The sequence below is a fragment of the Macrotis lagotis genome, chromosome 1, assembly GCF_037893015.1.
Source record: "Macrotis lagotis isolate mMagLag1 chromosome 1, bilby.v1.9.chrom.fasta, whole genome shotgun sequence".
Classification (NCBI taxonomy): domain Eukaryota; kingdom Metazoa; phylum Chordata; class Mammalia; order Peramelemorphia; family Peramelidae; genus Macrotis; species Macrotis lagotis.
Genome location: NC_133658.1, coordinates 863,318,386 through 863,345,070, shown reverse-complemented (window position 1 = coordinate 863,345,070; position 26,685 = coordinate 863,318,386). Strand labels below are relative to the sequence as shown.

The window sequence follows — 26,685 nt, the reverse complement described above, 5'->3', positions numbered from 1 at the left end:
CAAAATTAAATTTCATCTGCAAGCCATCAAAAGATAGACCTTCAAATGCAATGGAAAGGATATTTGAACGAGATTCCTCATCCACTAGAAAAAGGAGAAAGGAATGAAAAAATATGTTATGATGCAGCCCAGGATGACCTGAATTATCTGGGCAAAATATGGGCATTCAATAATAAAAAAAAAAGTTTGAAACACTTTAAACAGAAAACCAGAATTGATGAGATTATTTGCTTCTTAAACAACAAAATTCAGGAATAAATGCAGATAGCAAGAGTGCCAGAAAAGCCAGTGACTTCTTTCCAAACGGAGACTCTTTTATGCCATTTTGTCCTCTTAAAGAATGAAGGACAACCACCAACCAAGGTAACCCATCCACTTAGGGTATTCACGTCCTTGGCTACTAACTACTCAGTTGCTGCTTTTTAAAATTCATAATATGAATGACTTAGTCTTGGTTCAATGAATCAAGAATAGCCTGTATATCTCTATTAGCCAGTCTGCAGCTTTGGTTGACTACAACTCTGAGGCCATCATTTAATAAGGGTTGTTATGGAAGTAGAAATCCAAAGTGGTTTTAAGCGAAATAAACAAATGAGAGTTTATGTAGAAATGTTAGACAATTCAGAAGAATCTATGTTGGGAAGTTCAAGTTAAAGTATTAAACGAGATTTGCTGGATGTCAAAGAATGCAAATTTTCACCAAACAACTATTAAAAATTGCATCATCCAATTAAGGCATTCTGTAGTCGGGAAGGCTCATGAGTTCAAATCCAACCTCAGCCACGGATTGGCTGGGTGACCCTGGGCAAGTCACTTAGCCCTGTTTGCTGGGGAGGGAAAATGGCCAACCCGGAAAAGGCCAGGCGGAGGAGGCCCGGGGGGCCCGGGGGGCCGGCCCCGCGCCACACACCCAGCAAGCATCCGAGGCCGGCCCGACTGCAGGCCGCAGGGGTGACTGGGCTTCAGGCATTCGGCTCCTTCCCACGCCGCTGCCCGCGCCCTGGAATGCGGGCCCCTCCCTGAGGGCAATGAGGTCACCGCTTCTGGGGCGGAAACCAGGCGACGCGTGTTGACATGGGGGGGCAGGCGGGAGTCTCCGGATCGGACGGGGCCCGGAGAGACCTCGTACAAAGGAAAATCGGGGTGCACGACAAGCCCATAGGCCGAGAACCGGAACCGCGAACAGGGGCAAATTCTACGTCACGTCCGGTCCGCCGGGGTGGGGGCGGGGCGGGCGCATGCGCGCGGCGCCGGGCCGGCTGCGCACGCAGTTTCCTCCTCCTCCCCTCCCCCCAGCTGCCCGTCCCGCCGACAGTCCAGCCTCCTCCTCTGTCTCTGTGCCTGCGCTGCGGGGTCGCCTCCGGCCCGACCAGGCCGCCCTCGCCATGTCGTACGGGCCCCTGGACATGTACCGGGCGGCCGGGCCGGCGGGGCCGCAGGGCCCGCAGGGCCCGCAGCCCCGGGACTTTGACAGCATCTTTAACACTTGCTGCGGCCACATCCAGAAGATCAGCCACGCCAGTGAGTGCGGGCCGGGCCGGCGGGGCCGGGGCGGCCGGGGGGGCCGGGGCGGCCGGGGAGGGCCGGGGCGGCGGGGCCGGGGCGGCCGGGGAGGGCCGGGCCGGCGGGGCCGGGGCGGCCGGGGAGGGCCGGGGCGGCGGGGAGGGCCGGGGCGGCCGGGGAGGGTCGGGGCGGCTGGGGCGGTGGGGCCGGGGAGGGCCGGGGCGGCGGGGCCGGGGCGGCCGGGGAGGGCCGGGGCGGCGGGGCCGGGGCGGCCGGGGAGGGCCGGGGCGGCCGGGGAGGGCCGGGGCGGCGGGGCCGGGGCCGGGGCCGGGGAGGGCCGGGGCCGGGGCCGTGGAGGGCCGGGGCGGCGGGGCCGGGGCCGGGGCCGGGGCCGGGGCCGGGGCCGGGCCTGCGCCCCTGCCGCCGCCGCCGCCCCTGGGCGTGGCCCCCCAAGGCCCGGGGAGGCGCCCCCTTCCCCAGCCCCGGAGGGGCCCTGCCTCTGGGCCGGCCTTTGGAGCCCGGCGGGCCGCTCGTCTTACACCCGGGGGAACTGAGGCCCCGAGCAGGGCTCCGGGCAGCGAGGCCCGGGTGTTCCCCGGCTGCCTCCCCGGGCGCTTTGGGGCTGGGGGCTGCCCCGCCTGACCAGCCCCCCCACGGCCCCGGCCGCTGGGCCCGGGCTCTGTAGCATTCCCCGAGGTGTGGAACCTGCTGGAATTCAGTTTAAACAAGGTGAAGTGAAGGTTGTAGGGCCGAAAACACCCCGGGACGCACAGGCACAGAGCCGGCCGGCTGCTTGGCTTCCCCAGGGCAGCCTGGGGGCCGGGGAGGCCCCTCTGTTAGTCCCCCCACACACACTTGTTGGTGAGGAGTCTGGGGGCAGCAGCAGCTCCTGGGCAGTCTCATCACTTGTGCCTTAAAATGAGTGTCACATGCAGAGAAGTCTAGAGAACAATTCCAGATCTCGTAGAAATACATAGACAATACATAGACTTGTTGTGTTTGTCGCTTGTTTTGTTTTAAATTTTATTTAAGGCAATGGGGTTAAGTGACTTGCTCAAGGTCACACAGCTAGGCAATTATTAAGTGTCTGGGGCTGGATTTGAACTTGGGTCCTCCTGATTTCAGGGCTGGTTCTCTATCCACTGCTGCCCCCCCCCCCCCACTGATCTTTATTCCTCTTTTTGTAAGCCTCCCCTTATATGGAGTAGTGGGGGAACCAACTTAAAAAGTACACACCTTATGGACTCCAGGTAGTATCATCTTTATACGTTAAGGTTGGTGTGTGTTTTAATGATTAGCATTGTATTTGTTGGTAGTAATTGATCTTGAGTAATTATATTTACCAATTAATATTAACATATTTAGAATGCTTTAAGATTTGAAAAATCCTTTCCTCACAACAATCTTGTGAGGAAACAGTATTATCTTCACTTGGTACATGCCAGAACCTGGTCTCAAACCCAAGTCTACCTGTCCTGGAGTCAGGAGGACCTGAATTCAAATACGGTCTCAGATGCATAATAATTATCTAATTGGCACACAATAATTACCTAATTATGGGACTTCGGCAAGTCACTTAACCCCACTGCCTTAAATTAAAAAAAAATTTAGAGGCAGCTTAGGTGACTCGGTGGATAGAGCACCTGTCTTGGAGTCAGGATGACCTGAGTTCAAGTCTTCTGATTCTGAGATCAGAGCTGTTTCATAGTGGCTTTTAAAGAACTGTGTTGAACTTTGCATTTAATTAGTTGTTTAGAAAATTAGAAACAATAGAAATTCTGTGAATCAAATAGGATTAAAGCAGCTAAACTCACTAATTGATTTTCTCAGTTGAATATAGATGACTGTATTACAAGTTATTTTATCATAGCTTTGTCTAGTATTTTTATAGTTCAATACCTGGAAAGTACAACTCTCTCACAATTCAGTAGTCACAACTTAGACCTCAGGAGTTACTGTAGCAGAAAAATTCATATCTAGGGCCACTAAACTTGGTCAACCTGGGTTTGTACTGGAAACTTTTTTGAGAGACCCCTAGAGCTTGTATTCTTCTTGTTTCACAGGATCACTTCCATATAATGATATAATTTGGAAGATGGATACTTTGATTAGGATTCCATGATTAACTACTAATAACTCATTCATATTGTGCTATACACTTTCAGAGCAACCCTGAGTAAATATTATCCCTATTTTATAAGTGTGTAAATTGAGTCTCAGATAGGTTAAGGAATTGGCCAGCATCACAGAGCTAATAAGCTGGGAAATCTGGGAAATCATTTACTCATTTTGATGTTACATATTTATTTTCTTGAGGTTTTTTTGGTTTTGATATCTTTTTTTTGTTTCTCAGAAGAGTGATTGGTTGGATTTGGGTAAGGTATAGTAAAACAAAGTTGGGTAGTTATAATTAGATTAAACTCCATTTTAAATATTACCCAGAGTTAGTATTCATTGGGGAAGATTGACTTGCAAGTAGTAACTTTGTTATCATTTATTCCTCATCTTTTTTTTTAGGTTTTTGCAAGGCAAATGGGGTGAAGTGGCTTGCCCAAGGCCACATAGCTAGGAAATTATTAAGTGTCTGAGACTGGATTTGAACCCAGGTACTCCTGACTCCAGGGCCAGTGCTTTATCCACTGCGCCACCTAGCTGCCCCTGTTATCATTTATTAACAGTATTAGAGGTCCATAAACATTATTACTTCAGGTGAATGAATGGAATTTATTCTCATGACAAATCTGAGAATGGGAAACTCTTCTTCCTTACCCCCCCCCCCCCTTCTTCTCAACTACCAAGCTGGAATACTTTTGCCTTTCTTTTGTTCTAACCCTCAACAGTGTCTGTCTAACTAACCTTGATGCTCTTTATGGAGAATTGAGGGTGCCATTTAGAGATGAAATAGGAAGAATACCTTAACTGGCTGCTCATTTGTCATCTGACTATGTTCACACATCCCAAACCTCTCCCACTGCACTCACTATTACACTTGAGTAAACTGAAACCATGAAGCTCAAAAATTTCTTGTCCTTTGAATTTCATAATAGGATAAACAGAAGACATTTTGTTAGAACCAGACATTATCCACATTTAAGTTATTCACAGTTGTAACATTGTTAAATCTTTTTTTCTGGTAATTTTAATTGCAGTTTTTTAACTGAAAATGAAATTTTAATTTCTATGTTGGTTTATTTGGGAAATTACAGGGTCATAATTACTGCATACATTCTTATTTTCATAGTCTGACTAATGTACTTCAATTTTTTTTCTTAAAATACTGAGTCATCTGATGGTTCAGATGCTGGGGAGCTGTTTTTCCTCTTCTGATGTCACTATCTTTCATATCAATGGATTTTTTTATGCTTTGGATGGATCAGAGTTCATTTGGAATATATTATTCCCTGAAGTCCTTATGTTGAATTATAGGAAATATATTCATTTTAGAACAGATCCTTGTTTGAATCATAGGATGTTAGAACTGAAAATGTTCTCAGAGTTCATCTAATCTCATCCTACAGATGTTGAAACTGAGACATCAGCTGTTGTTAGACTGCCTGATGATTTCATTCTTAGTCTATCAACAATTTTTAACCAGTCCTTGCTTTGAATGAGATATTGGCGAGAGAAGTTAAGATGTCCTCATCCCTAAAATACATATAAATGGCTTTAAAAGAAATGCAGTGTAACTGTGCTTGTGAACTTGCATTATGTATTTGTTTGGACCATCTGGTTTCTGATTATCAGGGCTTTTTTAAAACAGGAAATTCTGTCACAGGATTGTTGTGGATCATCTGATTTCTGATAATCAGGCTTTTTGTTTTGTTTTTTAAACAAGAAGTTCTGACCATTAGCTTTTGTAATATATAAATCCAGAGTAAAACATATCCTGCAGAATGCTTCCAGTTATGTGTAACTTTGAAATTTTTCTGATTTACTGCAGATTAATCAATCAACAAGCATTTATTGGGGCTTACTGTATGCTGAGCAGTGTGCTATGGGCTAAGGATTTTTTTTTTATGTAGTATGTTGATAGCACTCAACCATTCTTTTTTTTTTTTTTTTTTTTTTAGGTTTTTTGCATGGGAAATGGGGTTAAGTGGCTTGCTGAAGGCCACACAGCTAGGTAATTATTAAGTGTCTGAGACCAGATTTGAACCCAGGTACTCCTGACTTCAGGGCCTGTGCTTTATCCACTGTGCCACCTAGCCGCCTGATTTTTTTTTTTAAATAGCAAAACAGTCCTTTCCCTAAAAGAATTTGCATTCTAATGGGCGAGTCAGCATATTCACATATAGGTGTATATTAGATATATGCAAACTAGAAGGGAAGTCACTAGCTAGAGCTCCTCATGCAAAAACATCTGATGGAAGTAAAGACTGAAAAGACAAAAAAAGAGGCCAGGTCAGCTGAGAGCTCTTAAGTAGTTGGGTTCTGGTGATTTCATATGGGCAAGTGTTGACACTGGCTCTTTTTCAGGAGTCTGTTCATGTCAACCCCCAGTCAATAAACTTCAGGGGGCCCCTATTACCTCCAGGAACAAATACAAAAATCCTCAGTTTGGCTTTCAAGCTCTTCCTCCCTTTTCAGGCTTCTGGCACATAGTAGGCACTTAATAAATGTTACTGAAGGAATGAATATGTCTGTCAAGGGAGAAAGAGTTCTTTCACCATCAAGAGTCTGGCACTATCCTTTGCATACACTAGGCACATAAAAACAGAATCACCCATACCTACCAGAGTTTCAAGAAAGTAAGCTAGAGGGGCAGCTACATGGCTCAGTGGATAGAGCACCAGCCCTGGAGTCAGGAGGACCTGAGTTCAAATCCATCCTCAGACACTTAATAATTAACTAGCTATGTGACCCTGGGCAAATCACTTAACCCCACTGCCTTGCAAAACCAAAAAAGAAAGTAATCTAGAAAAGCCTGAGGTGAAAGAGAAAAAAACAAACAAAAAGCCTCTGATTATCAGAAACCAGATGATCCAAAACAATCCTGTGACAGGATTTACTATTTTTAAAAATTTAGCATTGCTAACATGTTAGGTTATTATAAACCAAGGGAGTTCTTTAATACATACCTCTCCTTTGACTCTGAAGAAAACCTACTTTATTTTTATTTGGAGGCAATGGAGTTAAGTAGTTTTCCCAGGCTTACACAGCTTAGGAAGGGTCTGAGGCAAAATTTGAACTCAGGTCCTCTTGATCCAGGACTAGGGCTCTATCTAGTGCCATCACCTACCAACTCCAGCCTGCTTTCTTGAAAGGAAAAATTCAACCATATGGAATCAGTTGCTGAGGTTTTACCTTGTGTAGCTCCAACTCATTATTATTGATGAGGAAGCAATGGGTCAGAAAAATTAAGTGCTTATATTAGAGGTGGAATTTGAACCCAGTCTTCCTGATGCCAAGTCCAGCCTTCTACACACTGCCATGCATCCTCCCCATCTATAAAGTAGGGATAACCTCACATACCTCAGAGGGAAATTGCAAGGAAAACTGCTTTATAAATCTGATTAACAAAGGTCAACCACTATTTGCCAGTGGTTCTGAGCTCATATCTTTTGGGTGGGGTCCTTCTCCCTTCATCTGTGCTGATTGCCACTCTTCTTCACTTTTCCTTTCTCTCTAGCATGATTGTAAGTCTACATCAGTACTCAATAGATTTTTCTTGTCTAGTGTTTTGAAAACCTTCTGTCTTTTTTAAATACTTTACAAATATTAGAATAGCACTCAGGTTGTCTGTCTGAAATCCTTTGCTATGTTGAGCCCATATTTATATCTATATCTATATATATATATATTTTTTTTTTCTCAATGTGCACAGCAAGGTGATGCAGTGAATAGACCACTGGACCAGGAATCTGGAAGAGAGCTCAAATTGATCCTTCAACTAGCTGGGTAACCTTGAGTGAGGCACTTAAAACCTTTTTTGCCTCAATTTCCTCATTTGTAAAATGAGCTGGAAATGGAAATGGCAAAGCTACTCCAGTAGCTTTGCCAATAAAAACCCAAACAGGGTCACAGAAAGTGTGGTATGACTGAAAATGACAGAACCACAAAACAAAACGTTGTTGATGTGCTTTATACCACTTTTGGCCTATGTTATTGCTGATTTGACATCTACCATGATTCTGATATCATGTTGTATTCAAAAGTTTACAGCCATATAACATTTCCATTGAAAATACTACCCAGTTTCTCATATGGATTCCAGTTGGTTCTCTTTTTTTTTCCTTATTCAATTCTAGGGCTAATAATTATCCTTGCAGTGCCTGCCCAAGCTCTTTGTACTGATGAACTTCCTATTCAACTACATGTCATCATCCGGGCAATTTATATTCATGATCCTATTGGTTTTTTCCTTTATAAAATGCTAGACTGATCTCTTTAAAGTGACCATAGACCTCACTGAAAAAGCCCTATAATATGGAAAAGGACTTCCTTTAACAGTGTTATTCTCAAAAAAAAGCATTAGGAGAATCTCATCATCTACTCTTTTCTATTCACCATTGAAGGGAAGGAAACTCATTTGTTAAGCCCTACGCTGCTTAGGCACTATGCTTAGGGCTTTACAAATATTTTATTTGATCCTCCCTAGTTAAATGCTATCATTATTATTATTATTATTATCATTATCATTTTATAGTTAGGAAACTAGGCAGAGAGAGGTGAAATGGGCTTCCCAGTATTATACAGCTATTATCTGAAGTCATATTTGAACTCAGCTCTTCCTGACTCCAGGTCAGATACTCATTGAGCCAGGCATTAGTTGCCCATAAGTAGAATTGGAAGAGGAAGAAAGAAAGGGAGGTGCATTTCCTCATCCATTTCCTGGGACTAGTATGTCAATAAAATTACACTGTTCTGTTTTGTCTTAGTGTTCATCCCATTTACTTTATTATAGTCATTATGTATATTATTTTCTTCTCCTTACTTCACTATCAGTTTGTATAAATCTTTTGCTCTCTTTCATCTTCATTGTTTCTTAATGAGAGTAATATTTCACTACATTTTTATACCACATTTATTCAGCTGTCTCTGGGTATTAATTTTCAATTCATCTCAAAGGGGAAGATTCCCTCCAAAATGGAACCTTGGTGATATTATTGGTGATCATGGGTGAAATTATTGAGAAAGCTATTGGCAACTATCAACCATGCCTACTCTGTCTTATCTCTATAAAATCTTTTGAACCATTTCCTAATTTGTAAATTAGTGAAGGGATATGAACAACTTTCAAAATAATTGCAGTCTATCAACAAAATGAAAAATTGCTTCAAATAATAAATATGAGGAATTCAGAGAAGTCTTAGAAGACTTGTGTGATTGATTTTGAAAGAAACAAATAGAACCAAGAAAGCAGTATACATAATTACTACAATAATGTAGATGAAAAGAACAAAAGACACATGAAATTAAGTTTGGCCCCAGAGTTGAGAAAATGCATCTCTTTCTTTTTATTGCAGAGGTATAGGACTATGGGTATAGCTTGTATTAATTGGAAGGTATGATTGAGGTTGGTTAGTTTTGCTAAACTGATTTTTTTGTTTCTCTTTTATTCTTTTTTTTTTTTTTTACAAGGGATGGCTCACTGGGTAAGGAAGGGAAGAGGGTTATAAACAGAATCTTCTGCAAGGATTTATTGTGTTCCTATTTGCATTCATGTAGCATTAACAGGTTCTAAAACATTTTTGTTTCTTAATTTTAACCAATATTTTCCACTTCTTTCTTTCTTCATTGCATTTACCAAGTATCAAAATATATGATGATTTAATTGAGAGAATCTTGTCAAACTTTTCTTAGTTTCTCTCCTTCACCCTGAGTACTACTTGTGATGAACAAGTGACCCATGAAATGTTATTTCTTCATGCCTTTAAGAGCACAATGAAAGCAAACTCATCAACTCCTTTATTTGGCCCCTAGGGAGAACCTGTGAATTGTTCCTCTTTGTTTCTGTATGCTTTCTTGTTTCATTTAGAACAAGAATGGCAATATGTTTGTGGGAAGTTCCTCCAATAACGAATCAGGCTTTGAACAACAAGCATTTCAACATTCAGCATCAACAGTGAAATAGTTTAGACTCTTTATAATAACTGGTTCTTTTCTGTCATCTTGATTGCAGAAAGAAAAAAGCCACACAGAGCTACAAGTCATTTTATATCTTTTACCTATTTCATGATTGACAATGGCCAAATAAATCCATCTTTGTAGTTATCCCACTGGTGATTATCATTTTTGTTTTTTACCTATCTTGATCTTGGGCCATTCAATTTATTGCCAGGGTCCATTCTCAGAACCTTTTTAAAAAAATTTTTTTATTTATTTAACGCAATGGGGTTAAGAGTGACTTGCTGGGGCGGCTAGGTGGCGCAGTGGATAGAGCACCGGCCTTGGAGTCAGGAGTACCTGGGTTCAAATCCAGTCTCAGACACTTAATAATTACCTAGCTGTGTGGCCTTGGGCAAGCCACTTAACCACATTTGCCTTGCAAAAAAAAAAAGTGACTTGCCCAAGGTCACATAGCTAGGCAATTATTAAGTGTCTGATTTGAAATAAGGTCTTCCTGACTCCAGGGCCGGTGCTCTATCCACTGTGTCCTAGCTGCCCCCTCTCAGAACCTTTCTAACTTACTATGGAACCATCAGATCTTGCATCATTAACATAACCTCCACACTACAAGAAGCATTAAAGAACTTTTGTAGAGTTGTTACTGTTATAAATAACATTTTATTGACCATAGAAAAGTATTGCCCTTTAATATATATATTAAGTATTATGTTTTTAGTGATAGAAGGGGATTTGGACACTTGAGTTTGATGGAAATATCAGTATAATCTCAAATTCTATAAATTTGTAATAGCAGAAATTTTAGTTTAATTCATGAATAATAATAATAACTAGCATTTATATTCTAGTTTTAAGTTTGAAAGCACTTTAAAATATTATCTCATTTGATTTTCATAACAATCTAGACAGTAGATACTATCAATTTCCCTATTTTGCAAGTAAAGAAATGAAGTGCCTTACCAAGGGTCACAGAGGCAGGATTTGAACCAGGTCCAGCACTATCCATTGTACCACATAGCTCAGTTTGTTGCATTCAATTCTGCTTTTTTCCAACCACTCCTAGAAATCCCCCATTAAGCCACCTGGAGTTGAGTCAGATTTTAACAATGATCCAGAAAGGGAAAGTTCTATTACAACATGAAGATAAAATACGTCTGAGGCAGAAATTTTCCTTTCTAAGTGTTCTCATATAATAGCCAACTGTCACTACATTTTATACTTTAAGATGCTACCATTTTTCAAAATCTGTGCTTTTGTTCCATGGGTAGTCTCATACCATCTGTCAGATTACAACCTCTTTGCAGCTCTCGAGATTGTCTTTGAGAGTTACTGTGGCCAAAAATTGCATTATCCTTTTGCCAACTGAGTGATGAGCTCTCCACAAGTTAGCTACATTGGTCCTTGAATGACAAAGAGTCTGCTCAGTGGGTCTATAGTGAAAAGGCATTTCAGCTTGAACAGGACCTACCCCTACCATAACCTATCTTTCACTTTAAAAACCTCTGAGAATCCATAATCACCATGATAACTATGATGAAACATTAAAGAATTCCACCAGTGCTCTATAGTTGGACTCTACCAAAAAATAGAGACTATTTTGGAAAAAAAATCAAGCTCTAGAATAGACTAGGAATCCAAAGTCTTGAGGAAGATTAAAATTGAGACAGGAATGATAACGTTAAAAAAAAATACTGCATCTAGTCAGAATTTGATGAGAAAGGTGACCTAGTGATTTTTCAAAATTGGTGCTCATTGCAATTTGGAATCATAAGGTCCCTGTGAAGTTGATTTAAACCTCAGCCCATAGCAAAGTGTGTCTAGGAGAGTGTTGGTAAATCCTTACTTCAGAGTGACAAAACTGTGCCCTTCTCTTGTTTAGGGAAGAAATAGGGTTTTTTTTATTATTATTATTTTTAGGGTGTGGTTTGTTTTTTTTTTTTTTTGCAAGACAAATAGGGTTAAGTGGCTTGCCCAAGGCCACACAGCTAGGTAATTATTAAGTGTCTGAGACCGGATTTGAACCCAGGTACTCCTGACTCCAGGGCTGGTGCTTTATCTACTGTGCCACCTAGCCACCCCAATAGTTTTTTTTTTCTATGAGAGAAAAAGCTATCTTGTTACTAGTTTAGGATAGAATTATTTTCTGGGTTTGATCCCAGCATGCTTCCTCATAGATAAGTATTGGGGAAGGTATGATGAGATAAGTAAGAAGTCTGGGGCATGTGAGTTGAAAATGCAGTTTCTCATCACCTTATTAAAAATTTTTCTTTTTCTTCTTTTTTTTTTTTTAGCTGCTCAGATCAAGAATTTGATGAGCCAATTGGGAACCAAGCAAGATTCCAGCAAGCTGCAGGAAAATCTGTGAGTATCTCTAGAAGAAGACTAAGGCTTTTGAGACTCCTGGGTCCTTCAGGTGGTCTTGAAGTTCTAGGCTCTTGAGGTCAGGATGAAAGCTAGATCTGGTATAGAAAGCAGCAGAACTTGATGCTAGTTTATCATGAATTTATACTTCTGGCATCTCTGGTTTTCATTGATGTGGGAAAGCTGGATGGTTCTGTATTGGACAGAGCACTGGGCCTGAACAGGAAGAATCATCTTTAAGCTCTGACACGAACTAGTCAGATGACTTGGGTAAATCACTTAACCCTGAAGAAGTGTCGTCATCTGTAAAATGGGCTAGAGAAAAAATCCAGTATGTTTCCAAGAAAATGCAAAATGGGGTCACAAATAGTGTGACATAATTGAAAACATTTGAATAGCAACAATGCTTCAACATCAGTATCAAAGGAGAAAAAAGAAAAATTTATATGAAGAACTCAATAAGACCATTTCACTTAAATCATCATATACTTTTTTTGGTTTTGGTTTTTGCAAAGCAATGAAGTTAAGTGACTTGTCCAGGATCACACAACTGGGTAATTATTAAGTGTCTGAGGCAAGATTTGAACTCAGGTCCTCCTGACTCCATGACAGGTGCTCTATCCACTGTGCCACCTAGCTGTCCCCATCATATACTCGATCAGATGAACCACTTGAGACCTTAACCATTTTTTTTTTTTTTAGGTTTTTGAGGCAATAGGGTTAAAGTGACTTGCCCAAGATTACACATTATCACACAAAATCACAGAAGTCTCTGAGGCAGCATTTAAACCCAAATGCAGCAAAGAATGGCCACTTTTAACTAGTTAAAAAAACATCACTCTGGTAGGGGAAGATCCTTGGGATTTCTGACAGAAACAACTGCTGTTTACTTTTACTCTTAAGGCAGTCAAGACTGGCCAATGACCAAGTGGGGCTTAACCTGGGATCAGTTGTTGGTGAATTAGTGAGAGTTGGTGTAATTTGGGACTTTCTTGTGGAAGTCTCTCACCTCTGTACCATGAATACTTTCTTCTAGAAAGGATGCAATTCAGTTTTTGATTTATTAAGCACCCAGCACTGTGCTAAGGAAGGGAGGGGAGCAGTTCCTGCCCTTAAAAAAAAAATCTCATAATCTAATTGGGAAAGATAATGTCTAAAAGAAAGCTGGAAAAGATAGGGAGCAGGAGGACTTGGAGGTTTGGTGGAGTGGAGTGGTCCTGGTAAGGGGCTTCTTATTCTATGAAGTTGAAACCACATAATTGTGGATGGGAAGTAGAACTGGAAGTCCAATTTCTGCCCTCCTCTGAGAGGAGTCTAATACTCTATTCTTCAGACCTTCAGTTATGGGGAGAAGAAATTAAGGAACATTCAGGGTTAGAATTAGCCATCTGGTGATGAAATTAGAAGTGATGAGTTTATCTGAGAGAGGCATCTTTGTTCTTTGGAGCTGCAGATGGGAAGTGGAATGAGCAATGGATATGAAGAACGTCACAAAAAAATAGCTTATATTTTACTGACTGAGAAATTACCAGTTTCCCTTTGAGGGAGTCATCTATGAATCAGTTGTGTTCAGTTATTACTTATTAGAGAAAGATCAAAATCAATCTCTTTGGTTAGAAGAAGGAATAAAATTAGTTATGATACACAATTTTAAACCAATTCATCCTATTTAAAGAAGCTGTCAACTCTGAAACGAGGAAATTGATAGACTTGCTAGGATAGTTTAACCATTGTAAATCTGCCACAACAGAGAAACAAAGAACCTAGAAACAACTTCAGCCAGCAAGTATTTGATCTCCTTGGCAAAAGAAGAGATATAGCAGTCAAGGGCAAAACTGGTTTAGAATGTGAACTTGTTTTCAAAATCTTACATTGAAGGAGGATGGAAAATCCTGAGCATTATTTCCTTGTGAAACAGTGAAGAAACAAATAACTTTACAGAAAGCTTGATCTGAAATCCAACCAAGTCATGTCATTCCAAGAGCATTTAAGGATGGAACTAGGAGAATAAATAATCACTTGAAAAGTAGGGGTGGGGAAGTGTTGATAATTCTTTAACAGTTCCTTTTTTTTCCATCAGTGATAATAGAATACCACATTTGGACTTGAACATCACAGTCTTTAATATACCCCATGAGGATTCCTTTTTCTTTTCTTTTTTCTGTATCCCTAGTCTTTAGTGGAGTGTTCAGCCACTAAAGTAGAAATGGCACTAAAATAGAAGGGACCAAATAGCTAGACTAAATAAAAATATGTGCCAAGGAGGTCTGTGTTAGAAGTGATATAAGTTTGAAAGATCAATTCTTAAAATAGCTGAAAGAGGAAAGATACTAATGGGTTAGAAAAAATATCTGACACTTCCCCCCAAAAAAGTAACTAAAAAATGATTACAAACTGCTGATCCATGTGCCTACTTTGTAATCTCTTTGAGGTTATACATATACATAAAGTAGTTTTGGTTTGTTTGGGGTTTGTTTTTTTTTTTTTTTTAGGGAAAAGGGAGGCTTTCACAAATATAGTCTACAGGAGACTACATCTTTACTATCATACAGTTAATTGACTAAAAGCTATCAAAATTCTCCCAAATGCTACATGGAGGATTTATAGGAAGATGAGGATATGAGTTGCTCAGGATGAGAAACTGGACTATCTTATAATGAGAACCCACATCAGTGAGATTACAGATCCATCAAAATATTTTAAATGATCCAAAGGTCCTAGGGTAGCTAGAATGTGAAAGAAAAGTGAAATGATCACTGTACTACAAATTACAGCTTCTTTAAAAGACAACTTATCATGGATTAATTTCAATAAACAAACAATTCCAGAAAACAGGTTATAAAATACCCATCTCCTTTTTCTGTTAACAGACTTAGTTGCTTAGTTTATTGATATTGGATTATGTCTAATGTATTTCTTTGTTTTTGGAAGGCAAGATCAATGGGGATATTGGGAAATAATCTGTGGTAAAAAGCAGAAACAAGTCTTCTATTTCAAAAAAGAAACGAAAGAAAGAACAGTGGGTTGGCATGGTGAATTCCCTGGGTGTTTTTTTTTTTTTTCATTTCTTTGTTTTGACTCCATTTCTAGTTTTGGAACTGCAGTTTCCCCATCTCTAGAATATTTAAAATATTTCTCTGCCATTTAGAGAATGAGAAAATGCTTTTGATGTATTTGAACTTCTTTACAGAAGCCACCAAATAGCTACATGGTGTAACACTTTTAGGAAACTGTCAGTTCCCTATTTCAGTTACTTTCTCTGGCCTAGAAGCCTCTTTTCAATGACAAGATTTAATGAATTGGAAGCACATGAATCCAGTATGAGAATTTGCTTTACTTGGTGCCTATTTATTACAAGGATTTTCTTTCTTTTTGTTCAATTGTGGTAGAGCAGAGAGGGAGAAAAGATAAATACTTGTTAATTGAAAAAATAATTAAGTTAAACTAAAAAAATAAAAGGAAGTACATGCTTCTTTCAATCCTGCAGAAATCTTTAAAGGGGGGGACAGAAAGAAGGAAACTATGAAGAAGAGGAATCTGTCCTCTATACCATTGCCTCCCTTACCACAGCTTCTCCAGTCTCACCTCACAGATCACCTTTCCTTTATTCTTTTGTTCATTCCATTCCCTACCCCTTGTAATATTTTCCCTGGAACTACATAAGGCATCTTGGGTTAATTAGGAGGGAAGAAGAGTCAGACAGGATTAGAAATAGAAATGGGGAATGGAGGCTGGACTGAACCATCATAAGATCAGAAGCAGGTAGGGGGCACCAAGACTAAAGCCAAAGATATGTCCAGTGCAAGGTATGAGTCTAGAAACAGATCTTTAAGGACAAGAGAACTGTGCTGTCTATTGCACATTGCATTCAAATGTTTTTGCCTGAGATTCTGACTGTAGTAAGTGGACTGTGATCAATACCAGGCATGCAAGACTTTGTGTATGTCCAACTCAGAAGCTATTTGATAATAGCTCAACTTACCAGATTTTACAAGAAGTATAACTTGCTCTTCTCCCTCCTGCAGCCACATTCTAGAATTTACAAAGGATAGCTGTTCTTTATTCACTACTTACTCATGTTTTTGTATATCTTTCTGCTGAAATAGTTAACACCTTTAGTTTGTAGTCCCTTCAGAAAACCTCTTGGAGATAGGTCCTTAGTACTCTTCAGATGCTGCTTTGCTGTGTACTTGGAAAGAAAATTACTTTGGCAATATTGCTTCAGTTCTGCTGAGGACCAGAAACTCATTGCCCCTCTAACCCTTTAAGTGTCCTTCCCCTCAACTGTGGAATAAAATGATCCATTCTATAAAAGCCCCCCAGGAAATAATGACATTCTTAAAACTGCACTTTTTCTTTCAGACAGCAATTGCAACATTCTACAAATCAACTTGCTAAGGAGACCAATGAATGCCTGAAAGAACTGGGATCGCTGCCACTCCCACTGTCTGCTTCAGAACAGGTTGGTGTTTTCCCATTTGGAGGAAAGATTATTCAAAAAGATTCTAGTCAAAGGAAAAATCTTGATACTTCTCTCTGGTAAATGGTTAATGGGTATATATTTGCAAAAGCAAGGTTAGATCCAGTCCCCAAGATATCATTATTTGCATAGTGTCCCCCTTTTTTTTCTATCCAAAATGAGTTGTTCACAGGTTGAATTGTTCTCTGGACGGGTTGGTAGACAATAGTAAGAAGAAAAAGGGATTACTTTTTTTCTAGGTCTTTGAAGACTTTTCCAAAAAACAGCTTGAGGCTTATTGTCTGGCACATGGGCTTGTGTGCTTTCCTGCTAAAGCCTTTGTTCACACTATTCACCTGTCCTGGATGCCCATTTCCCCATCTGCCCCACCTAAAATCCTGCCTGCTCTTCAAGGTCCTGCTCAGTCTTTACCTTCTCTACAAAGTCTTTCCTGATTACCACAATGCACAGTGGAACCCTCTTGTGGATCCCTCATATGACATTTATTTTCCATTGTAGTATTATTATTTTAGAACATGTATAGTGAACAGATTGGGCTTCTCAAGGACTCAGAGATGCAAAAGGAGGAAAAGACTACTTTTTAGTCATTTTTTTGTTTTCAGCAGCCCAGGTATACATGTAGTTCACATTCCAATTTAACATTCCATTTCATCTCTTTAGCGCCTGCAGAAACTTCAAAAGGAGCGTTTGATGAATGACTTCTCTGTAGCCTTAAACAATTTTCAGGCTGTTCAGAGAAAAGTGTCTGAGAAGGAGAAGGAGACTGTTGCCCGAGCACGAGCAGGATCCCGCCTCTCTGTAAGTTTGTTTCCAAGAGGAAAATTTTTCATTTTTTCCCAGAATATGTCTGGCTGATTGTGAAGTTTCTCTGTCTTGTGCAACTCCAATCCCTAATGTAATATTGATGCCCATTGGTCTCAGATCTTTCTCAAAGCCACTTTGTGTTCCTCTTAAGTTTCCAGTATTTTTTTTTTGTTTTTGCAAGGTAATGGGGTTAAGTGACTTGCCCAAGGTCACACAGCTAAGTCATTATTAAGTGTCTAAGGCTGGAGTGGAACTCAGGTCCTCCTGCCTTCAGGACCAGTGCTCTATCCATTACACCACCTAGCTTCCCCTAGATTTCCAGTCTTACTGGCTGACTGTGGATCTTTTTAGCCTATCACATTATTTTCTCGTCAGTCTGAGGCTAGACTCTTTCACCATGTACTCCCAGCCACTCAGTGTTGCCAGAGCCCTGTACTCCTTTCCAGGCCTTTTCTTGGCTGGGAAATGTCTATTCCTTTCTTATTTTAAGCAAAAACTATCAAGTGGGTTATGTGTCTCTCTGTGATTCTGGAAACCAGCAACAATAATCCCTCCTCTTTCATAGGCAGAAGAGAGGCAGAGAGAAGAGCAGCTCGTCTCATTTGACAGGTAAAGAGAGATTATCTCTCCATCTTCTTAGATGTTGGGAAATGGAATTTAACTATGTTTTAATTTCTAAAAATACAGAGCTATGTAAAATATAGCAGCTAAGGGCAGATTTAAGATTCTTGTCTTATGGTGGAACCAAGTTAAAGGAAGATAGGAATTTCCAAAAGGAGGCTGCCATCTTTAATGTTAATCACCCTGATGCACTGGTCTCAACAAGAGTCATCAGACTTAGAGACCAGGAATTTTTATGCACTTGTTTCTGTACCAGGCCACGGCTTATTACCCTCTTTTTTTTTTTTTAAGGGACATTTGAAATAATAGGAAATAAACAAGCAACAAATTAGTGACACAGGAAATGTCTAGCACTAGATTTTTATTCTAGTGAAAACTAGAATATGCCATTTTCTTGATCACCTTTGACTTTTGAAAATAAACCTGTTGTGTCCTTTGATTTTGCACCAACTTTTCTCCATTTTACTGTTAGGTTAAAAAGAAATGCCCATTAAAAAATGAGATTGATTGAGTTATACAAGTTGTTCAAAAGTCTGAATGTAATATTAAGTTATTAAAGCTTAAAGGTTTTAAAGTTCAAACTTGCATTAAGCTATTAAATATTAAAACCACCCTCAGACTTCTGCTACACTTTATTTGAAGAGACAAAGGAAGAACAAGTCTAGACTCTAGCTTATGCAGGTTAGGTACATCATGTATTTAGAGCAAAGAGGAATCTTAGAGATGATCTCTGGTCTTGTCCAGACCTTTCATTTATAGCTAAACAAATTGAGTTAGTCACTGTCAAACAGATAATATGAATCAGAAATCGGTTTCTAACTTTTGTGGTTCTCCAGCCACAAATTCAATACTCTACTGTGCTGTGATTTTTAGTAGAATTTGAGACTGTAACTTTCACAAGGAAATTCCTATCTAATTCCTCTCTAATTCTTCCTTTCATACTCCCTTCTCAATTTTGCAATCCCATTTAAATGCCATACTTTTGCTCTTGACAATAATTCCCCAGAGAAAGCCTGGTAACCAACCTTGGAGAAGGCTTTTCCATCAAGCCAGATGTCCCTGAATATTATATGTTGTTTGCATCTTCTACTCAAGAGTTTTGGATTCTCAGTGACCATTTCTGTTACTCCCTTAGCAATGAAGAGTGGAATCAGATGCAGTCACAAGATGATGAGTTGGCCATTACAGAACAAGATCTTGAACTTATTAAGGAGCGAGAAACTGCAATCAGGCAGCTGGAGGTAAGAGAAGAATCCTGGCTTTTGCATTTCCGTGGAGCTGTTGGAGTCCCTTTGTTGTAGATTCCCTCAGGACTTTCTCTCAAAGCACATGTGTTTATGAAATAGAGCCATAAGTTCTCAGACTGCCATTCAGTTCCCCTGGTGTTCAGGCTGGTACAGGTGAGAGGTCAGTCTGAATTGAATTCAAGATGTTGAATGAATGTTCGTTTTTAATAGAAAAGTTCACAGACGTAAAAGAGTAGCTAAACACAATCTTATAGGATGATGCACCTGTGAACTGAGGGAGCTGTAATTTGTTTGAAATGTGTACATTTTGAATATTCTTCAGTGACTTGTCCAGCTGTGTTTAGTCTCACTGTTTCTCATAGGTGAAATTGCATGTTCAAATTGTTCATAATACATCATTCATATTGGGACAAATTAATTTTTTCAAAGTTTTTTTTAGCAGAACTTACTGTACTCGCTCCATAAGTGTTTGTGGAAATCATGGCAAGGACCAGTTATCCTGGACAAGGACAAGGACATGCACCCTTAGTTCCATCACATCCTGTTCTTTTTTACCATAGTACCCATCTCTATCATCCCCACTTTGTCACTAATCTTCAGTCCCTCCCTCACTGATGGCTGTTCCTCCCTTGCCAACAAATAAATATCTCCTCCTTTCTTTAAAAAACAAATCTTCAGTTGATCTGACCAGACCACCGTTGCTATCATCCTACATCTCTCCCCTCTTTCATGACTAAACTCCTGAGAAAACCACTGACACTGCCCTCCAGGTCCTAGCTGCTTGCTCTTTTCTGAATCCTCTGCCTGTGACTTCATCATCTTTACTTAAAATTTGTGGAGAAATAGTCCTGAGAACTTAAGGATAAGTTTACAAACACTCACAAATATACCTTCCCCTCATGTGAATAACTGAAGCATGGAAAGGCCTGAGGAAGGAATAGAAGTAATGAATCAAAATGTTGCTTAAGATTATTGTGTTCTACTACAGGCTGACATTTTGGATGTCAATCAGATCTTTAAAGATTTGGCCGTGATGATCCACGATCACGGAGATTTGATTGGTATGTACTATTGCTGATTTAGCCAAAAAAATCCCCAAATTGGGGTGGGGTGGGGGAAACCTGATGATGCCTCACTTAGTGTTTGCATTTGTGTTAAGAAGGAATAGTTAGTCTATGTGCAAGAGCCTTGTGAGTGTTATTGAAAAACATTCCCATAACAGATATCCTCTCTTTTTTAAAAGTTAAGATTCATGGTGAACTTTCTTACATTCTGAGCTTCATTTGCCTATTTCTGTTTTAATTCTGTCACCTAAGTGTCTGCCAGGCTGTTTTTTAACTCTGGTTGTTGTGCCTAGCTTTCAGCTCCCCAAGCACACAAATAGCATACAGGCACTGTGGCATCGGTGTCTCCTAACTCCTCTTCACTGTCAGTATATACACACAGCAGAGAGAGGAGCCACAGAGGGAGAGCCTGCAGGGCTCTCAGTTCATTCCCTTAGGAGAAAGGGAGGGAGGGTGGGTGGATGGGCAGGTGTGTGTGTGTGTGTGTGTGTGTGTGTGTGTGTGTGTGTGTGTGTGTGTGTGTGTTAACTGCCACTATCTCTTGCTTTTCCAGATAGTATAGAAGCCAATGTAGAGAGCTCTGAGGTACATGTTGAAAGAGCCACAGACCAGCTGCAGCGAGCTGCCTACTATCAGGTAAATGTGGAGGACAGACTATCCCAGAGGACAGCCACAGCTGCTTTTTTGACTTTATATTGAAAATGAGCAACTGTGTTCAACTCTCAGTCCCACTCACTCACTTCTGTAGGCAATGTTGGAAATTCAGTTAAATAATAAGTCTCTATTTATATCATACTTTATAGTTAGAAACAAGAGACCTCTTCAGTGGGTGGTGAAGCCTGCTCCCTCCCATGATCTCCATCTTACAGAAGAGAGAGGGAGGCTCAAGAAAGAGAAGGTGCTAAGCCTCAGCCTGCGATTCAAAGCCGAGGCCTCTTATTCCTCTCCTACTTTGTGTCCTGGAGTCAAATTCAACTATGAAAAATGAAGAGCTGAGTTTTCATGTCTGAATTGACTCTAGATTGAGCTGGCTATGCATAATCCACCTCTGGAGGTCTGTGGGAGAGGGCTTCCTGGGGGGCTGAAGGAGGGAGCCAGTCCATCCTAGTTCTCCCATGCAGATCTAAGAGAGGGTTTACACTGGGCTTGGGTCAGTCAAAATTTCTCAAGGTCAAGCTGCCTCAGTGTCCCCCCCTCAACTTGAACACAGTTCTGCCCCAGTGAGCACCCAAAGGGGATGCTCCCTGGAGGCAGTACAACATTTAGATGTGACATTGTACTGTGGAGTTGTCCTCTAGCATCTAATTCGATTTTCTATATGTAATCTCATTTGGATGTCCACAGCATATCTATCAAGATAGATAATATGAGGGAAATTCTCCTCTTTTGTAGATGAGATGAGGAGACCAAGGCTCAGTGATCTGGAGTGATTTAGGCTTTCTGAGAGGCATGACACAAGGATCAGTGATTTCATTGGTGTAGGGACCCCCACCCCAAAAATAAATTCTCCAGTCATGCAAACTATAAACTAGCACCTTGTCTGCAGTTTAGAGTCTTAGTTGGCTGGTGGCACCAATTAAGATAATACAACCAGAACTCAGATCTTCAACTGGAGCAGAGATGAGAGGGTAGTATTTATTGAGTTAAGCCATAAACTATTGTAGATCAGTATGCAAAGAAAAAGGAGAAGAAAAGGCTTGTGAAAAAACATGGAAGCTAGAAGAGGGAGGAAGGCTGCAACTCCTTGTCTAGCATAACTGGAACATAGAATTCTCTTCTTCAGTGTAAGTAGGATGAGATAAGTCTGGAAAGGTAAATGGGTCTCAAAGGCCAACCAAAGGGATTTGAAGTTTCTTGGTAGGCTGCTTTGTTGTTGTTATTATTTTATTTATATCCTTCTCTTTGTGACTCCATTTTGGGATTTTCTTGGCAAAGATACTTTTTGCTATTTCCTTCTTCAATTCATTTTACAGATGAGGAAACTGATGCAAATGGGTGAAGTGATTTGCCTAGGGTAACACAGCTAGTGAGTGAGACCAGATTTGAAGTCTAGCACTTAGTTGCCAAGCTTGAAGGGGCCTTGAAACATAAAATGGCAAAGCTGGAGGAATCTTAAGAACAGAATACTACCCTTGTTAGACTTGCACAGACACTAAAGGTTTTTGGGTAGATCAGTGACATGATCAAAACTCTAGATGAGGAAAATCAGTCTGGTTGGACTGTGGAGCTACTAATGGGACTGGAACAAGCTGCTGAGAGGCAAGCTGTTGCTAACTATAACTCTTGAAGAAGATCAGAATGACATTACTAAGTTGGAGTCAAGGTTCAGTGTGTCCAACTGTGACTTATCAGACCAATATAAGCTTAGAAGGCTTTACACCAATTTGGGCACAAATGGTCCTGTGAATATTGGGTGGATTCTCTAAATTTGGACACCTCACGTTTCTTTTGAGTTACTACAGTTTTGCTTTGCTTATACAGCACAGCACTTTCTTTAATGTATATACACCTTGCTGGGCAGTCCTTTGCCAGCATCTCCAAAATTCTTCAGAGATAGACATGTCAGTGATCCCCTGGGCTTGAATGGTGATATGTGAACAGAGAGCAGGCCACAAAGGTAGGAGGTCTTCCCAGGGGAAATTGGCAATTCATTGGATATGAACAGGGAAGAGAAGAGAGTCTGTTGTAACAACCAAGATTCTGCATGTTGCAAGAGCCAATGGAGACACCACTGATAGAAAGTGCAGAGTCAGGACAAAGAGCAGATGAGAAAGATGCTGGCAGATCTCCTGGGAAATGCCTATTGTACTTCTTGACTATGCTTAAGGCACAGTTTTGGGAGCATTGACCCATATAGGGGACTATTATCCTCTCCCATGCCAACTTTTGCCCCCATTTCCAAATTCTCTTCATATTATTAGGTTTGGGGGCCTGCAACTGAATTTAATAATAATTCCATATAATTTCCATTACCAGTACTTAACCTAGGCCAGTTAGATTCAGGGTTCCTAACTTTAGTGTTTCTGTTCCTGCAAAGTCTGCTACCTTGAGCAGATCACCATGAATCCCTTTGTATAGCAGCTAGGTGGCATAGTAGATAGAGCACCACCACCACAGGAATCAGGAAAATCTGAGTTCAAATCCAGCCTCAGACATTTAATAATTGCCTAGCTGTGTGACCTTGGGCAAGTCACTTAACCCCATTGCCTTAATTAATTTTTAAAAATTACTAAGAGAACACAGATGTATAAAGCCTTCTGAAAGTGGAGTTGGATATTTTGGATGTGAAGCCCAGTTAATCGGGTTTTGTTTTTTTATCAGTCTTTAATTGTTCTTATCCTTAGAAAAAATCCCGGAAGAAGATCTGCATCCTGGTGCTTGTGCTAGCAGTGGCTTTAGGAATCTTGATATTCATTATCGTGTGGTTATCCAAATGAAGTGGCCGCTCCCCTCAGAGTCCGCTCCTGCTGAACAGCTTCCAAGCAAGAGTGTGTTGGCATCTCCAGGGCAAACCAGTCCCCTCAAAGGGAGCCTTCCTGAGCTCCCTGTTAGTAATCTAGGTAGAAAACTAACCACTGGTGACTAGGACTTGGGATCGGTAAACCGTGGAGATGATGTTTATCAGTTTATGTACAAATTGTATCAGTTTTGCAAATTAGGAATTAACTTATGTGGGTTTTTGCTTTTTATCGTATTCCGATTGCTCTCTGTTCCAAATATCCACTGATGAGTCCTCGGAGATTCTGTTCTTGAAGTTCTTGTTTGACAGATAACACACTACATTCTTATGTTCTTACCTTTTTATGTGTGTGCCAGAACGGCCTTTTTACCAGCATCTGGAACAGAAGGATTTTCTGGCACCCAGTGTAATGGAGGCCATCAGGAACTTTTTATAAGCCAGCAATTTTTCTTACTTGCCATTTTGATTTGGAATTTCCAAGAAAAATATTCTCCATCTGCTTTAGAAGATTTCAACCCTGTGTTTTCAGCTGGAAGTGTGAACTGGTCAGCCTCACTTAAGAGCACACTTCCCATTTGACTTCATATTTCATCCTTCAGTTTTCTGCTGAGATCAGTCCATGGTGGCCTTGGAGCATTAAATGCCTTGGCCCACTGGATTGTGTTCAGACAGCACTTTTTTGGTTTTCAAATGAGCTTGTTAACCAATGTATTTATTAGCACTCCCTGGGGCCCTTCTCTCATATATGGTAGAAAGAGGATGACTGAGCAATCACTAATGTTTAAAAGTAGCATTCTTCTAACAAGCTAAATGGAGCAAACAATTTGCAATGACTTAAGTTTACCTTCATTTAGTTTGTCAACCTGTGTTCCTGGTGAATGGTGATTGTTGCTTATCACAAAGTTGAACACTCCCAGCCCCTACCCTTCAAAAGTTGCTGAATGTTGTTTAGAAGAGAGGTTTTAAAAACTAGTCAGAAGTTTTCTTTAATAACTTGCCCTATGAACCTGAGGCTAGAGCAGGTAAAAGGTTCATTTTGTAAATAATGCTGGTTTGAAATAGTAATGCTAACCTATGAAACTAATTTATGAACAAGAGATTCAGCTCTCTGCATATAGTTTAGATTGAAAATATTTGAAATAAATCCACCCTCATGCCACCTAGTTGTGGCCTACTTCCCCTATGTGTTGGCCTGGAGTGAATGGAGTGAGCTCAGCCTTTCCAGCTTTGACCCAAATGTGAATCAAGTCACCTAATGTTGAGCTAGCTAATGCGTGTTCAGTCCATGTTTATCAATGTCCTTCCTTGGTGTTTGTTGAATCCTCTTTGACCTGTCTGTCCAACTGTGAAAATTAGGAAACCTAAGGCCCCAGAATTGCACACATTTCTTTGCACTATCACACTACCATTCCATCCAATTAATATTAATAAACATTTTTAAAAGCTTTTTTGGGTACATTTATGTGGATCATTGTCCTGATAGAATGAATGGTGAATCTATACTCTGCTGCCCCTACCAGGTGAGTTCTAGGGGCAAGGTTGTGTAAAGATTTCTTCTTTCTTTAATACTGGGGACATTATAGGTACTTGCTCCCTCTACTAGTACAGATTTCAACCAGCCCCTCTGTGACTTGAGAGATGATTTGTCCCATAGAACTGGTATGACTGAGAACATGCAAAGAATAGTAACGTGCCTCTCTGAGTTCAACTCAGATCTCCCCAAAGAGTGGATATACTGTCAGTCTGTCACCATGTCTGTATTTGGAGCCTCTCCAGCTTTAAAGGACCTGCTACAGTTTGTAATCCACTAGGAATTTGACATCACTATATGCCTCAGTGAATCACGGGATGAAAACCCTAGTTCTCAGTCTGTACCAACATTCCAGGGGCTTTGGTTTGTCTGTCCAAAGGAATGCCAGATGGATTCCTCATGAATTCATTCTTCATCACTCTCCTCTGAGTCCTCCAAAGATGTGGAGAATCCTCAAGAGTGAACCCCTTTCTTCAGGCAAATCAGATTTGCATGGTGGGATAAAGTTAGAACCTGCCTACCCATTGGGATGATATTGAAAATAAGAGTCTGCTAGGTCCTAAAATGATCTCAGGCTAGTGTGATAGGAGAGAGTAGAGAGAAGAGTGTCTCATAGCCCACTGGTATCCTGGGTTTTCAAGCAAAAATTTTGAAATGACTCTCACAACTAATGCAAAATAAGAGTATAACAGAAAACTGCCTCCCCTTTTCCTTTCATAGCTGCTTCAGCTGCTCAGAGGCTGTTGAGGATAGTATTTGTATTTAGGACCTTCATAGTTAATTCCTCAAGATGGTAAGGGTCTTGATCAGTGTGTTGAATGAAACTAGGATTCAGTCTCAACTCCAAAAGAATGTACCTTTCTCTGGGGTCTTTGAGGTAGCAATGTATAGTCTTAGGTCTTTCAAGGTTCCAATAAATGCTTCTTTAATTCATTCTCTCCAACTTCATAAAGCATAATGCCTTTGAAATTTCCATGACTCTTATGAGCTAGGGAGTAATATATATGGCAATATATAGATTTATAAGGCAATTTACAGCCATGAAATAGGTGCTGGATCATCAACATAATAAAGAGATGAAACAGGCTTAAAAAAGATGAAGGAATTGGTCCAGTTAATTAACAGATAAGTATCTGAGGCCAGGCTAGAACCTTCCTGACCAGGGCTTTAGCTGTTCTGCCATGATCCCTCACTTGAAAGATACTGATTCCATCTTAGGTGGGCTTTAAATTCACAATTAGGCTTTGCCTTCAGATGGCTTGATCAATTTGGTGAGTGGGGGAGATTGTTGTACTTTTTCCCAAGTGAAATTTCACTAGAATAGCATATTTATGCAGAGCCTGAAGCTCTATGAGTGATTTAGTACTTTTATTTTCATTTCATAGATTAACCAACAGAGGTTTAGAAAAGTAAAGGGACTTAACCATGTTCCTGGCAAATATGTGTAAGATCTGAATGCTGGTCCCCTGGCTCTGGTATTGCTTTCAACTACTGTTTGGTGTCAGATAATCGCAAGTAAGAGTTAAGTTTACAGATTCCAAATGAGC

At 40.5% G+C, this 26,685-nt stretch overlaps 1 protein-coding gene across 1 annotated transcript; it reads left to right on the top strand.

Moving 5' to 3' along the window:
* The first annotated feature begins 1,274 nt into the window (after positions 1 to 1,274).
* Positions 1,275 to 25,054, top strand: STX12 (syntaxin 12). The gene is made up of 9 exons (XM_074217969.1): positions 1,275 to 1,521; positions 11,862 to 11,931; positions 16,294 to 16,393; positions 17,072 to 17,209; positions 17,781 to 17,824; positions 18,972 to 19,077; positions 20,072 to 20,144; positions 20,701 to 20,783; positions 23,492 to 25,054. Exons 1-9 carry the CDS (start codon positions 1,386 to 1,388, stop codon positions 23,582 to 23,584), a joined length of 843 nt encoding a protein of 280 aa, XP_074074070.1. The 5' UTR covers positions 1,275 to 1,385; the 3' UTR covers positions 23,585 to 25,054.
* The last annotated feature ends 1,631 nt before the right edge of the window (positions 25,055 to 26,685 follow it).